This window comes from Pistacia vera, unplaced genomic scaffold, assembly GCF_008641045.1.
Source record: "Pistacia vera cultivar Batoury unplaced genomic scaffold, PisVer_v2 Contig162, whole genome shotgun sequence".
In the NCBI taxonomy this organism is placed as follows: Eukaryota; Viridiplantae; Streptophyta; class Magnoliopsida; order Sapindales; family Anacardiaceae; genus Pistacia; species Pistacia vera.
In genome coordinates, this window is record NW_022195705.1 from 462,706 (window position 1) to 479,319 (window position 16,614).

Below are 16,614 nucleotides of genomic sequence, written 5' to 3' on the forward strand. Positions count from 1 at the left end.
ATATAGGAGAGAGACGATCATAAGTCACATAATTTGAGGTGGGATACAGTGGAGTTGAAGGTTCTGAAATGGTGGGACACTCATAATCTACTGCCCAGATTGGTGGTTTGGTCTGACGAGTGTTGCAGCGGATAGGAACATTAGGAGTCTGAACAGGAGATCTGCGTGGAGGAATAAGAAGTTGATCCGGTGAATCTGCTGTAGTGTTATCAATGTTAGTTGTGTTAGAGTCAATAGAAGGAGTGCTAGGCTGAGGAACTGGTGGATTAGGAACCATAGTGAACAGAGGATCTTGAAGAGTATCATTGTCAAGGAACACTTGGGCTAATGGTGATGGTGATGGAACAGTGTCTTCTATGGCAAATGGAAAAATGTCTTCATGAAATACAACATCTCGGGAGATCAAAAACTTGTTTGTAACTAGATTATATAGCCTGTATCCTTTCTGAAGCATAGGGTATCTCATAAAAACACAACGGGTAGCCCGAGTACCAAACTTATCATGTGATCCAAGAGTGGCAGCATAACAAAGACAGCCAAAGACTCGAAGATGATCAAGAGATGGTTGTTTCTTGAATAATACCTCATAAGAGGTCTTTCCATGAAGGACTCTACTGGGCATGTGGTTGATAAGGTAGGTAGCAATGATCACACATTCGTCCCAAAAAGAGATAGGGAGGTGGGCTTTGTGTTTAAGGGCACAGGCTACTTCTAGGAGATGACGGTGTTTTCGTTCGACAACCCCATTTTGTTGTGGAGTATAGGTGTAAGAACTTTCATGCAGTATCCCGAGTGATGAAAAAAGGGAAGAACAATTATGATTAAATGATTCTCTAGCATTGTCTGTTCTAATCCTTTGGACAGAAGTATGAAATTGTGTGTTGACCATGGCTAGAAAGTGTGTGATGTGGGTAAGTGTTTGAGCTTTGGATTGCATGAGAAAAGTCCATATACCCCGGGAAAAGTCATTAACAATGGTGAGAAAAAAAGGGGATCCATCAAGATTTGGAGTGTGATAAGGTCCCCAAATATCAAGATGGATTAGGGCAAAAGGTTATGTCATATGGAAGTGCTATGTGGAAAAGTAATTCGGGCTTGTTTAGCTAACAGACAGATGGGACAATGAGGTTGGGGAATAGTAGCACTGTGACCTAATCTTTGATGGAGAATAAAAGAGTTTTTATTAATTGTTGCATTACAATTGGTAATTTTATTGGTTGTAATACAAGGATGAAAAATTCTAGAAGACTTAGCCGGTGCCCAATAGTATAGACCTCTATGAACCTTACCCAAGCCCATTAGTTTCCCAGTCGAAGGGTCCTGAAATTCACATGTGTTAGGACAAAATTTTACAGTGCAAGTATTGTCTTCACATAGTTTGGAGACTGATATGAGGTTAAAATGAAAAGTAGGGACACATAGGACATTTTTAAGGAATAAATTTTTGGATAATTGGACAGTTCCTATGTGAGTGGCGGGGTTATGTTTCCGTTCGGCATGCGAACAGAGGTGGATGAGGTAGTGCAAATAGAGTTGAAAAATTTTGGATTACAAATGATGTGATCACTAGCCCCTAAATCAATAATCCATATGTCAGTAGTAATTAAATTGAAGCAGTAAGAAGTACCTGCATAAGACGTTGTAGGTGCGGTGGGAGCATTATTCAGAAGCTGAAGCAATTGATTATATTGATCCAAAGTGAGAACGGGTGCTTGAGAATTGCTGGAAGAAACTGAATCAACCTGAAAAGAAGAAGAATTGTTATTTTTGTCTTTAGGACGACCATGTAATTTCTAGCAATGGTCTCGATCATGATTTGTTCTTTTGCAATATTCACAATATAATCGCCCCCGATTAGATCGTGAATTGTCAAATCCATTGGACCCATTTCTAGGTCCGTTTGACCAAGACTTGGGCCCAATTGACCAGTTGGCTGACCTGCTTGACTCTGATTGTGATGTGGCTCGATTTGAGCCATTAGATGCGTTTAGAAACGCAATCAACTTCTGGCCGTCAGATCGCAAGATGAAATCTGGGCCTTTTATCTCTGCATATAAATTCATCCCCTTCTCTTTTGTAGGTTGCCCTAGCCGCGAGCGCACATCTTTGTTTTCCTTAAGTCCTGCAAAAACCAGAGAGTCAGTGGATGGCCGATCAGAATGCAACTAGCGTTGGCTCTCATCCTGCACCGCCAGTTGAAAACTCCGGCGAAGGGAAGGTGGTGGAGACGTGGCCAGAACTTGGGTGCGAAAAGCATAAAAGCTTTCGTTCAACCCGAGCAAAAAGTACGACAGGTGGTCGTGATCGCGGATCCATTGGTATTGGTGGAGAGTTTTTGGCGGCCCTTTAAGAGCTTCCTCAGCAGCGTCCAACTCGTTCCAAACGGTAGAGAGCCGATTGAAATAAGTGGTCACCGAAGCGTTTCCTTGTTTGAGTTCGATCAATCGCTGCTAGAGCGTGTACGTTTTGGCGAGATCGAGTTTCCCATACATCTCTTTGATGTATGCCCATATATCGGCGGCCATCTCTGTTGGTGGGAGTCCGGTCGATACATTTGTAGAGATGCAATTACTGATCCATGAGCGGACCAGTGTGTTGTAGCAGTTCAAGTGGCGTTAGAGGTGTGGCTGTGGTGGTGGTTGGAAATTTTTGTCGAGGAAGAGCTTTTTGTCTTTTGTGATGAGAGCTCGTCGGAAATCGCGAGCCCATGATGCATAATTGTCTGAACCCATAAGGGTTTGTTTGATAAGGACCAATTCTGGTCCGTCGAAAACTGGTGAAAACAGAACGTCGCCTGGTTCAAGGAGATTGTTGCTGGTGGCTGGGATGAAGCGAAATGGGTACAGGTAAGGATTTGGATCCGTACCCGTTTGAGAACTAGATTCCAGGTTGTGATCCGGTATTCCAAGAGAGGTTGGGTCAGTGCAGGTAAAAGAATCCGGGTCATAACCCGACATTCCATATGGGTAACGGGCTGGGTCAGGCCTGGTTTGTGTGTTTGGGCCGATTGGGATTGAACTGGTTGGGAGTAAACTGGTTTGGTTTGGGTCTGGGCCGGTTGAAGTTGGATTTGCATTTGTTTGGTTTGCTGCATTTGATTGAGTTTGAGTTGGGTTTGGATTATCTGCCATTTGCAGAAAAATAAAACACTAAAACGAGTTTTCTGTTTGATTTTAGGGACAGAAAAGAGAGACTTGTTTGTGCAGAAGCGTGAAGATTATGGCTCTAATACCATGTAAGGAATTGATATGAAGAGGCAAAGAGTAGCAGTTCAGGATGTTGATACTGCCAAAGTATGCTGAGAGAAGAGAAAAGAGGAAAAGATTTCTGTATATTTCATTATTGTATAAAATTGTACAATGCTAATTTATACACTTTTTGTAATTGTAAAAATGGAAAACAATGAATACAATTAAGTGNATCACATAAAAACTTTCGTTCAACCTGAGCAAAAAATGAGACAGACGGTCGCAATCGCAGATCCTTTGGTACTGGTGAAGAGTTTTAGGCGGCCCTTCAAGAGTTTCCTCAGCAGCATCCAACTCGTTCCAAACGGCAGAGAGCTGATTGAAATAAGCTGTAACAGAAGCGTTTCCCTATTTGAGTTCGATCAACCGCTGCCGGAGAGTATATGTTTTGGCGAGATCCAATTTCCCATACATCTCTTTGATGTATGCCCATATATCGGCAGCCATCTCTATTGGTGGGAGTTCGACCGATACATTTGTAGAGATGCAATTACTGATCCATGAGCGGACCAGTGTGTTGCAGCGGTTCCAGTGGCATTGGAGGTGTGGTTGTGGTGGTGGTTGGAAGTTTTTGTCGAGGAAGAGCTCTTTGTCTTTTGTGATCAAAGCTTGCTGGAAATTGCGAGCCCAGGATGCATAATTGTCTGAACCCATAAGGGTTTGTTTGATGAGGACCAATTCTGGTCCATCGGAAACTGGCGAAAAAAGAACGTCGCCTAGTTCAGGGCAACTGTTGTTGGTGGCTGGAATGAGGCGAAATGGGTACGGGTAGGGATTTGGATCCGTACCCGTTTGAGAAACAGATTCCAGGTTGTGACCTGGTATTCCAAGAGAAGTTGGGTCGAGGTTGGTACAGGTAAAAGAATCTGGGTCATAACCTAGCATTCCATATGAGTAACGGGCTGGGTCAGGCCTGGTTTGTGTGTTTGGGTCGATTGGGATTGAACTGGTTGGGAGTGGACCGGTTTGGTTTTGATCTGGGCCGGTTGGAGTTGGGTTTGCATTTGTTTGGTTTGCTGTATTTGATTGAGTTTGAGTTGGGTTTGGATTATATGCCATTTGTAGAAAAAAAATAATAATAATAACACTAAACGAGTTTTTTGTTTGATTTCAGGGACATAAATGAGAGGCTTGTTTGTGCGGAAGCTTAAAGATTATTGCTCTAATACCATGTAAGGAATCGAGAAAGAAAAGGCAAAGATGAGCAGTTCAAGACAATGATACTACCGGAGTATGCCAAAGAGAAAGAAAATAAGAGAGAAGAATTTATGTATATTTTTTTTATATTGTATAAAATTGTACAATGCTAATTTATACACTTTTTGTAATTGTAAAAATGGAAAATAATGAATAAAATTAAATGTAATTATTCAATCAATCACATAAATTATGGATTGATTGAATGAGAGAATTGCTCTTTGATCACAACCAGCATGAATCAAGGAATTTATACATTCCATATTTCGTCAAAATCGAAAAGAAAAAAACTAGATCTAGCTATTAAAAAGTTGAAAGAAATAGATTTCCATATAAAATAGAAAGAATTCAACCGATTTTGAGAAGATCAAACAAATTATGTAAAAAAATATAGCCCCAGTTTTGTTATACAAAATTTAGAGAAAAAATATCATAATTTTGCTCCAAAAAAAAATAAAAATAAATAAAGATACTGCACTTTATAAGACCTAAAACAAAAAGAAAGGAAAAAAAAATGACTAACACCCCAATAAAGTTACACTCTTTAGAATACTATTATTAGTATTTCCAACAAAGTTAAACAATAAAATTGACTTATTCTCAAAATATTATTGTATATTATTCAATTTCTTTTAAACCTCTTAAATTTGTTAATTTAACTAAACAACCTTAAATAATTTTTTTAGAAATTGTAAAAACACCCCAACAACTTTCCAGTGGTGGTGGTCAGCTGTTTGTATTTAATGGGTGGGTTGAGAGTGTTTTTGTTAACTTTTAATATTTTATTATAAGGGTGTTTAGTAAATAAACAAACATATAGGGTATTTTTATTAATTTTCAAATCTTACATCATAATACCCGTCCAATTTAACTTTTTTCAAAATATTATTCTAAAAAGTTATTATTATTATTATTATTATTATTATTATTCTTATTCTTATTATTATTATTATTATTATTATTAGGACAGTAAGAATAAGTTCGAGATGGCTGGCTCCACCACACACCTACATATCTTTTTTTTTTTTTTTTAATTTTTCCACTTTTTTACTAATTAACCTTACTTTCGCAAACTATGTTATCTTCTCCTCATTTATGTATTTTTATTGTCCTAATAACAAATAAATTGAGAGAGAATTTCAATATTGACAATGGAAACTATATTAGTACTAAGAAATGCAACAAAGCTCAGTGCCCCGTAAAATTACAGAAAGGTCTAATCTTATAAGTGAGTTTTCCTTATGGAATTCCGATATTTTAATAGAGTAATGTTACGTTTACGTCACTTTTTTACATCATTTTCATTACATCATGATGTGACAAGATATGATTGAGTGAAAGTTTAATTTTAACTTTAAATTAGCCAATTATACTTTATCACATAATGTTGTATGAAAATGATGTATGTATATTGCTCTTTTAATATTAGCTGTTTCAGATAATGGCTTTGAGAAAATTAATTCCTCCGTTATCATGAACTCCAAGAAGGAAAACGAGAGAGTAATATGGAATAGCAGAATAGAAGCAAAGGAAGATGTTACTGGTTGAGTGATGAAGCTGTGTCTTGTGTTTTCTTTTATTGGAAAAGACCGAATCGTACTTTATTCTGCGGTTAAGCAGATTCGTGTTTTGAGTGATGAAGTTGTGGCTTGTGTTTTCTTGTATTCTAAGAGATCGAATCGTACTTTACTTTGGGGTTAACTGCTAAGCAGAATCGTGTTTCGTCCTCTTTAACACTTTCACTTTTCCTTGGCCTTTGTAGTTTTATATGTACTATGAAGACTACTAATAATTTGTTGGCATATGTAATTTTGTACCTGCAATCTTTGAGAATTGACTACCTGCAACTAATTCTGAATTTCGCTATTGGATTCATAGAAAACCTGGTAAAATTGTGGGTTATTAGTAGTTCCCACATTGGATACATTTGCCGATAAAAAGGGAATTGTTTGACAATAACTTCTATTTGCTTTTTTTTTTTTGTGTTGTTTTAACTGCTTTTGCCTTTGCTTAAATTTCAAAGGTAAAGAGAGTTATTCTTCTTTTAAACATCACTCTACTCGCTTCAATTCATTAAGACTTGTAATTAATGCACTTAAAATTCATAATTAAATAAGGAATTATATGAAATCTTAGATTATTATATAATAAAAATTAAATTTCAAATACATAAATTAAAAACTTTTAAGATCACCAAAGTAATCACAACCACCCAAAAGTTAAATCTAATGGCCTGTAAATGTAATTGATGCAATAAATTTCATAAAAATATTGTGTTTGTTTTAGTATTTTGTGAAATATTATTGGTAAGTAGAGTTGAATGATTATTACGAGGTAGAATTTAAAAATTAACCAAAAAAAAAAAAAAAAACCCCTTAGTTTACTAATTTACTAAACACCCTAATATATAAAAATTTTGCAAAATGACAAAAACATTCCCACTCACCCACAGTTGTCAAATTCCGGCCACTACCGTCGAAATCTATCAAGTTAAAATAGCTATTTGAATCAATGGTTTGATCATCACATTCATGTCTTACTGTTTATATAAATACTAGTGACATTAAATTCTCGTAGAGAAACCAAAAACTAGAAACCATACCAGAAACCAGAAAGTATATAAATATAAATGTGAACGTGTCTTAAAATGTATGACCAGATACCAGAAACCAGAAAGTATAAATATAAATTTGAACGTGTCTTAAAATGTATGAATTTGCAATGATGTATGTGTTGTGATAAAAAGTGATGATCACTAATTGGGTGTGTTTCTTTTATTATTCCTATTATATCTTATTCAAAATACATGTTTATTTCACTATTCTCAAAATAAAATCCTATTCTATTTAACTCAAAATATTTAATTTTTTTAACCCTTTAGATTTATTAATTTAACTAAATACCCCAATGATAAAAGTTTATAAATTAATAAAAAACACCCCACCCACCCACATATTCTTGATAGCCGACCACCGACTGCGAACATTTAATGGGTGGGTGAGGCCGTGAGGGTATTTTTGTTAATTTTAAAACTTTTATTATAGGGGTGTTTAACTAAATCAACAAATATATGGGACTAAAAATAATCTTACCAAACACATTTTCAAATTCAAATCCTATCCTTTAATAATAACCCAACTCAACTTTTTCAAAAATATTACTCAAAATAATAAAACAAAATTGCCTTTTCATTCTCCTGTCCTTATAAACAAATTTGAACCTTAAAAAAATTCTAAGAAACAAGGTAAGTTTCAAGAACAAACCAAACATAGGGATTAACGTGAAATTATTAAAACGAATTTGGACCTAAAAGAACTTGTTGCCAGCTTCTTTGCTTTTCTAGTTTCTACATAAATTTCAAAAGTAAATGTAAGTGAACAGCAAACAAAGGAAACAGAGAGAGCAAAACGATGGTTGGAAAATGATGCCACTATTCAGTAAAACAGTGTACTGTGAATGATGCACAGCAACATGCATATATACAAAAAAGATTCTAACAGACTAACAAACCAAGCCTATGGTATCCTGCCAGCAAATAAACCTATATACAGGGAAAAAATAAAAGAATAAGAACAGGGTAAAAACGACAATCAACAATACAAGAAAATGACTAGTAGCTTATCCTTTATCATTTAACACCCCCCCGCAAAATGGAGAATAGTAATTTACTATTCCCATCTTGGATAAGTGAGCTTGTAAGAGATAAGAGGGCAGTGGTTTGCTGAAAGTATCAGCTAATTGAGATTGAGAGGAGACGTGGGCAGTAATGATACTTCCATCTTGAATCTTGTCTCTAATGAGGTGACAATCAAGCTCTATGTGTTTGGTCCTTTCATGAAAAATCGGATTTGCAGCGATGTGTAAAGCTGCCTGGTTATCACAAAATAAAGTGGCTGCTTGAGGATGAGAAATGCCAAGATCTTGGAGGATGAATCGAAGCCATGTAAGCTCAGAACAAGTTGCTGCCATGGACCGGTACTCAGCTTCAGCCGAAGATCTTGAGACAACTGATTGCTTCTTGGTCTTCCAAGAAATAAGGGATTGGCCCAAGAAGACACAATATCTGGTTGTGGATCTACGAGAGTCGGGGCATGAGGCCCAATCTGAGTCACAGTAGGCCTGAAGTTGAAGCTGAGATGTAGAGGAGAGTAGAAGGCCTTGAGCTGGTGCGGATTTAATGTATCTCAAAATGCGGTATGCAACAGCTAAATGAGATGAAGAGGGCTGATCCATGAATTGGCTGAGTAATTGGACAACAAAAAAGATGTCTGGTTGGGTTATGGTAAGGTACAACAACCGACCAATTAATCTTCGAAAAATGCTGGGATCAAGTAATGGAGTGCCTTCAGATTTGCTGATCTTAAAATGTTGATCAATTGGAAGTTTGAGAGGCTTGCAACCAAGCATACCTGAATCAGCTAATATGTCAAACGCATATTTGCGTTGACAAAGATGAATACCCTTAGTAGATCGAGCAATTTCAAGACCCAAGAAATAGTGAAGAGTACCAAGATCTTTAATCTTGAATTTGCTATTCAAAAAGGTTTTGAGAGACGCAATAGCAGCAGTGGAATTACTAGCAACCAGGAAATCATCAACATAAATCAGCAAGGCTATAAAAGTGTCTCCATCATGCTTGGTGAATAAACTATAATCAGATTTGGATTGGATGAAACCAAAGCCAAGAAGAGAAGATGTAAGCTTAGAGTTCCATTGCTGTGATGCTTGCTTAAGGCCATAAAGGCTCTTAAGCAACTTACAAACTTGAGTTAGAGAACCCTTAGTGTATCTCGGGGGCTTTTTCATGTAAATATCTTCATGCAAATCTCCATTAAGGAATGCGTTATTTACATCAAATTGATGTAAATACTAGCCTTTGATGGCAGCAACACTAAGAAGGCATTTAACAGTAACTAGCTTGGCAACGGGGGAAAAAGTCTCATGATAATCTATGCCTTCTAGTTGGGTGTAGCCCTTAGCCACAAGTCTAGCTTTAAGTCTTTCTATGCTGCCATCAGACTTAAATTTAATGCGATAGACATACTTACAATCAATGGCAACCTTCCCTTGAGGTAAATCAGTGAGTGTCCAGGTATGATTGCTTTCTAGTGCAGTGATTTCAGCATCCATAGCCTTGCACCATTCAAGATCTTTGATTGCTTGTTTATAGGAAGTAGGTTCGGATGTAAAGGATATGGAAGAAGAAAATGCTTGAAAAGAAGGGTTAAAAAATTTGTAAGACAAATAATTAGAGAGAAAAGAGCACTTACCGTTTGATAAAGGAGCTGCTGTGGAAAACGATTGTTGAGGTGAATCAAGCAAGGCTTGTTGACAGTGAAAATCCTTGAGGTATTGAGGTGCATTTTTGGTTCTGGTGGATTTTCGAAGTGGTAGGGGTTGAGGTTGAGATTGAATGGTGGTTGGATAGGAAGAAAAAGTAGGAATAGAGGAAGGGGAAGGGAAGGTGGAGAGGTAGGGAATTATGGATATGTGGGGAGGGGGAAGGGACTGAGTAGGCTGCGAGAGGTGGAGCTGGAACCATAACAGTATAAGGATTTAGAATGGGAGGAGGGATTGGGAAGAAGAGAAAAAAGGTAGAAATGATTAGTGGAGACGGGTAAGTTGGTGGTCTGAAATGGAAAAATAAATTCATGAAAGGAAACATCCCTTGAAATAAAAAGTGTAGTTTTAATATCCAAAAGTTTATGCCCTTGGTTCCAAAAGGACAACCAAGGAATATGCAAGCCCGGCCTCTAGGGTCAAATTTTTTCGATTATGGGAAAGAGTGGCAGCAAAACAAAGAGAACCATCATGTGCGATTTGGGAGCAAGGTCCCCATTATCACAATGAACTAATTCAAAAATATGTGAAGATGAATGGGAGCTCACAGGAAAAGGGAGAGACGGTTAAATTTAGCTAAGGGACAAATGCTGCAAGAATTGTATTAAGGATGAACTCTGTCTGTGTACAATAGGATCATAAATTAAATGTAACCTAGAATGAGATAAGGGACCTAGGCAACAATGCCAAAGATCTATGCTAGAAACAGAGTTTGTAACAGAAGAAAAACAAGTAAAAGGAGTATGTCTTGTGGAAGGGAAAGCCGAAAGGTAATTTGTGAGAGCTGAGGGAGAAGAACACCTTGCAACTAAAATGATATAAGCCATGCCAGAGTTCACCGTTCCAATCGTCTCCATGCAAGCAGGTCCTGTATAAAAAGTGAGTAGAAAAGAAAAGCAAACAACAATGAAGTTGAACAGTTAGTTTGTTTGCAGAAATTAAGTTGAATGAAAAAGAAGGAACGCATAGAACATCTGTAAGAATAATGGAAAGGATAAGGTGAATGGTCCCAATGTGTGTAACAGGTGCTGAATTCCCATTTGGGAGTTTAACAAAATAAGAAACAGTGGAAGTAATAGAGGTGAAGAAAGAGGTGCTACAGACCATATGGTCTGTCGCCTGTGTCAATGATCCAATTGATGGATGGGTCAGGATTGAAAATGTTGTGTGTGTAGATAAAGAAAAGGGAATACCAGACATCTCTGTACGAAATAAAGGGTGGATTGCTGGAATGAACAGCAGAAGCGCAATTTGAGATTCTTGAGGATGGAGCAGTGATAGATATGCTGATATTGTTGCTTGGTCAGAACGTACTGTCATCACCCTTTCTTCAGGGGCAGTAGCAAAGAAGAGAGCAGTTTGATTAGCAAGAAAGGCAGGAGAGGTTGTATTTAGTGTGGTATTTGTGGCTGGAGGGTAGCCATGGAGTTTGTAACACTTCTCAATGGTGTGCCCAGTTAAGTTACAATGCGAGCAAAGGGGCGGCTCAGCATTGCCAGCTTTGAAGCATGTTTCAAAGGAGTGGCGGGGATTTTGCAATGGCTACAATATGGACGATCTTTCTTGGAAGGATGGTTCGGTTGTGGGAAGATTTGTATGTTGTATGTGTTCTTGACGCCATGGCCATGGTTTCGGTGGATGGGGTTGGGAAGTAATTTGGTGATGGTGTTCTTTGCTGCTGCACAAGAGAAAAGACTTTTGAAACAGGGGGAAGGGGATCCAGAAGCATGACTGGTCACGTGGGGGAATAGGAGTCATGAAGACCATTAAAAACTGAAGCACACAGTCTCGCTGGTAGCGATCCAACAAGGTTTCATGGCACCACACTTACAAGAAGGGAAAGGATCATAACAGAGAGCTCATCCCAAAGAGATTAATTTTCCAAAGTAAGTGCTTATCGAATCATGTTCTGAGAAGAGCAACCATTGCCTTTTTAAGCTGATAGATGCGGGGGCCATTTTGGGGAGAAAACGTGCTTCAAGATCCAACTAGATGTCTTGTGCATTATCAACAAATAGAAAACTAGATTGAAAAGATGGACTGATAAAATTGTGGAGCTAGAAACGACCATGTCGTTACAACGCTCCCAGAGCTCAAGTAAAGGATCATCGGGGTGTTTAGGTTTGGAGAGGGTTCCATTGAGAATCCTAATTGTTTTTGGCACGGAGAGATCGACGCATGGAGCGAGACCAGGTAGCATAGTTATCTGTCGAGAGAAGATCAGAGACAAGGGGGTAGAGCGGGATTATCAACATGGTCAAGGCGATAAGGGTTCACTGGGTCAAGAAGGTTGAGATAGGGAGAAGAGAGGTGTTTGATTTGTGGTCATAGTGGGATTCGGAGGAATCAGAATCAGAAGTTGCCATGGAAAAAAAAACTCTCGGTAGCTCGAACCATGTAAGTGAACAGCAAACAAAGGAAACAGAGAGAGCAAAACGATGGCTGGAAAATGATGCCACTATTCAGTAAAACAGTGTACTGTGAATGACGACAACAACATGCATATACAGAAAGATTCTAACAGACTAACAAACCAAGCCTATGGTATTCTGCAGCAAAAAACCTATATACAGGGAAAAAATAAAAGAATAAGAACAGGGTAAAAACAACAATCAACAATACAAGAAAAAGACTAGTAGCTTATCCTTTATCAATAACAGTAAAAAGAGTTTTTCTTTTAAATTCTTGTCGTTCCTTTAATTTATGTTTCTGTCTGCTTGAGAGGCGTCACACTTATCAGGCTATGAGTGTAGGGACATCACTTACTCGCTTCAATTCATTAAGACGTGTAATTAATACCTAAAATTCATAATTAAATAAGGAATTATATGAAATCTTAGATATATATAATAAAAAATTAAATTTGAAATGCATAAATTAAAAACTTTTAGATCGCCAAAGTAATCACAACCACCCAAAAGTTAAATATATGGCGGTGTAAATGTAATTGATGCAAGAAATTTTATAAAAATATTGTGTTTGTTTTAGTATTTTGGAGTATTTTTGAAATATTTATAGTAAGTAGAATCGGGTGATTATTATGAAGTAGAATTTAAAAATTAACAAAAAAACCTCTGGGTTTACTAATTTACAAACACCTCAATATATAAAACTTTTGTAAAATGACAAAAACATTCTCATCAACCCGTAGTTGCTAGATTCAGGCACTACCGTCGAAATCTGGCGTCAAAACGTACTACCAGTCGGATCTGATGGTAGGCATCAATCGACATTTTCAGTAGATATAACTGTCAAAGACGGTAAAGATATGATGTTGTTAATCAACATACATAGGATGATTCCTTCAATATCAAACCAAAATAAACATACAAATATCTAATTTCTCTATGGCCTTAATTTAAAGAGCTAGCTAGCACACCTCCATGGACAATGACTACCATTACATCATGTGCGATGTCCCTAAATTTCTTTATACAGACAAATATATATAAAAAATACATCCAGAAACCAGATGTTTTTGAAGCCACCAAAAAATGGGAATTGACAGCTAATGCTGAAAAAGAGGAGGAAGAAAAACAAGTGGAACATGCACCTTCATTGCTTCCTAAACTTAAAGAATCCACTGGTGCTGCTGATCTAACTCGAGGGTCCAAGAGTTGTCATTGGTTTGAAGAAAAGCATGAGATGTTCTCTCTCGTAACAGAAGGATACTATGGGAACAATAAGGGTATTATCGTGCTTGAAGTAGGAGCTTCCACACAGTAGGGAATAGATGCACTGGTTGAAAAAATCCGCTCATCAGGGCAATGGCAGATGCATAGCAAATAAGGTTTAGTGGCAAGGAAAAGAGTTTTCTGCAACTTCACCATTCTAAGCAATCACAATCTGAGGATGAAAGCTCAAGTAGAAGAAAAGGTGTTCTTTAGCTCAGGAGCAGAAACCACAGTAGCTGGGACAAGAGAAGAAACAAATGTTGAAAATGCTGAAACAAGCATCTTAAGGGGACAAAGAGAAAGCTGATTGCAAATGGGCTAGAGTCGCCAGAAATCCCAACTACCATGAATTTCCAAGAGTTGCAAGCCTTAGGATGGGTACATGTTGGAGGACAAGTTTATTCTCCAGGAGCTTATTGTACTCCAAAATTTGGTAGCTATTACAATATCGGAAAAAAGGGGGTAACTTATCCCACGGTACCTGAATAATCTTTACCTGATCAGTATCTGTATTTGCGGCGAACAAAAGCCTAGCCACTTTTAGAGATTAAAAATGGGCGTGCATGACTCCATTTGAATAGTGGTTAGCCTTTGTGGAGAGTCGGCGTGTGAAATAGATAATAGATAATTGTGGAATAGGTCGATCAGTTGTTTAATTAAGTTGTCGTGGGTGAGCCATTTTAAAGTTTCCAACTTTGAAAGATCTTGGTTTCCAACCTATCATTGATAGAAAAAGATTAATATCAGTAATCACTTCTTGATAAATATAAAAAGACACATCCATCAGTGGAGAGAGCTCAATCTCTTTGGTTTCAGTTTCATTTCTCCTCCAAATATTCAACGCCGAATAATCTTGCTAAGGATTGACAACTCTGGCCTAGTTTGAGCAGCAGCGAGCTTGTCCCAACTGGGTGTTAGGCAACACTGAGAAGAAGTATCCATCCAGCTTCAGCCTTCAGACAGTTGAGTTCTGACTGATTCATATATGATCATTTTTAGCATTTCAACAGGGTGAGTGTCTTAAAATAGCTTTTGGCTTCACCCTAATAGTTTCTTCTTAACATATCCCCATTCACCATTGTTGCAGTTCGAAACCAATTATAGTTCACCATCTAATTATTTTCTAGGGCTAAGGGGCAATATCCTTTTTTGTCTTGTTTTTCTTGGTTCAATGGTTGCTTCTTTCCTTTTCCTTAAACGGGGTTAGGTTATACCTTTACCGCGAAACCCGGGCTGTAGGTGGACACTACTTCTAATAACATTGGGCAAAGAGCTGTATTTTCATTGACAGAAGACAATAATTTTACTAGTGATTCATGTTTCACAAACTAAAAAGAAAAGTTTGTGTAAATACAAGGCTTAGTCGGATGATCAGACATGGTCGACCCTAGAAGGTTTGAGACTTTAGAGTACAAGTCTTCTCATGGGCACTTGCATAACCAAAGACCATGGTTTCCCCTTTTTAAAAAGTTATAGATTTCGAAAGCCCAAGGGATTCAGCGGTTAGCGTATTTTACACTTTTTATCACAAATGTCCAGTCTTATGTATTATACTACATGATGAATAATCCAGTCCATGTTTAGAAAATGGAAGTGGTTTAAGACTTGTTTTTGTAGATGGAGATACATTTTGTTGGCTATTCTTCAGGTTTGCAGCTCTTAAAAATGGGATGTCTATCTCAAAATTGGTGACGAGATCACTGAGTTTGAGGGAAGAGTTGAACCAGAGTTTTCAGAGGACAGCAAATGGCATCTCTAGTAGTGGTGGCGACGGCGGCGATCACTTCCTGCTCTAGTTTGCCCTGCCAATCTACCACAATCAACTCCTATCTGAAAGTTTCTCTTAGAACCAAATATATCCACAAACCAGATGTTTTTGAGCTCATAAGAATGAATCCACCAAAAAATGGGAATTGACAGCTAATGTGAAAAAGAAGAGGAAGAAAAACAAGTGGAAAATGGCCCTTCATTGCTTCCTAAACCTAAAGGATACACTGGTGCTGCGATCTAGCTCGAGGTCTAAGAGTTGACATTGGCTTGAAGAAAAGCATGAGATGTTCTCCTTGGAACAGAGGTACTATGGGAACAATAAGGGTATACTCGTGCTAGGAGTAGGAGCTTCCACACGTAGAGGAATAGATGCACTGGTTGAAAAACTCGCTCATCCAGGGCAATGGCAGATGCAGAGCAAATAAAGTTTAGTGGCAAGGAAGAGAGTACTTTGCAAATTCACCATTTTAAGCAATCACAATCTGAGGATGAGCTCAAGTAGAAGAAAAGGGTGTCCTCTTTAGCTCAGGAACAAAAAACAGTAGCTGGGACAAGAGAGGAAAACAAAAGTGTGAAAATGCTGAAACAAGCAGTTTAAGGGGTCAAAGAGAAAGGTGATGCAATGGGCTAGAGTCGCTAGAAATCCCAGCCACCATTGAATTTCCAAGATTGGAAGCCTTAGGGAATCGGTACATGTTGGAGGACAAGTTTATTCTCCAGGAGCTGTGTTACTCCAAAATTGGTAGCTATGCTTACCAATATCGGAACCAAATGCATTGAGGGCACTATCTTTGATCCAGAAATGGGGGCTGCCTTGATGAATGCATGGAACAGCTTGAAGAGGAAGAGGAAACAATTCTCAAACAAATTGAAGAGAGTTTCGGCAAGGACAAGCAAGAGGAATAGGAGATTCAATTCCACACAAAAGAACAGAGCATGGATTTGGCTCCACACCAAAATGCAAATTAACACCTCGCTTAATTAAGCATTTCATTTATTAAATTCATTACCATGTTAGTGCATTTAAGTTTTTAATGATTCATGATTCTCCAGTATCGCAAACTAAAGAAGGCAAAAGACTCATACCAATGTGCCTCTTCAGCACTATATTTAAGGCAAATCTGCCTTCCCACTTCAAACGAATGGAAAAAGCATTAACCGATTATTCTACAATCCTGTTGAGATTAATTTGATCTACATGGTAACACAGAACCAGAACAAAATACATGAAAAACTCCAATATACTCATAGTAACAAACTAGCAACAGGGGTGCTTCTTGTTTTTCCCTACAAGAGTGATATTTCCCGTACAGCCTATGTCCTTACTGTAAGGATGAGTACTGAATGTTAGGCAGGATGTCACGAATGTAATTCATTTCCATGAA

At 37.9% G+C, this 16,614-nt stretch overlaps 1 protein-coding gene across 1 annotated transcript; it reads right to left on the bottom strand.

Moving 5' to 3' along the window:
- Positions 1-8,063: 8,063 nt before the first annotated feature.
- Positions 8,064-9,251, bottom strand: LOC116125303 (uncharacterized mitochondrial protein AtMg00810-like). The gene has a single exon (XM_031411045.1). The coding sequence runs from the start codon at positions 9,249-9,251 to the stop codon at positions 8,064-8,066; it is 1,188 nt and encodes a 395-aa protein (XP_031266905.1).
- Positions 9,252-16,614: the final 7,363 nt, after the last annotated feature.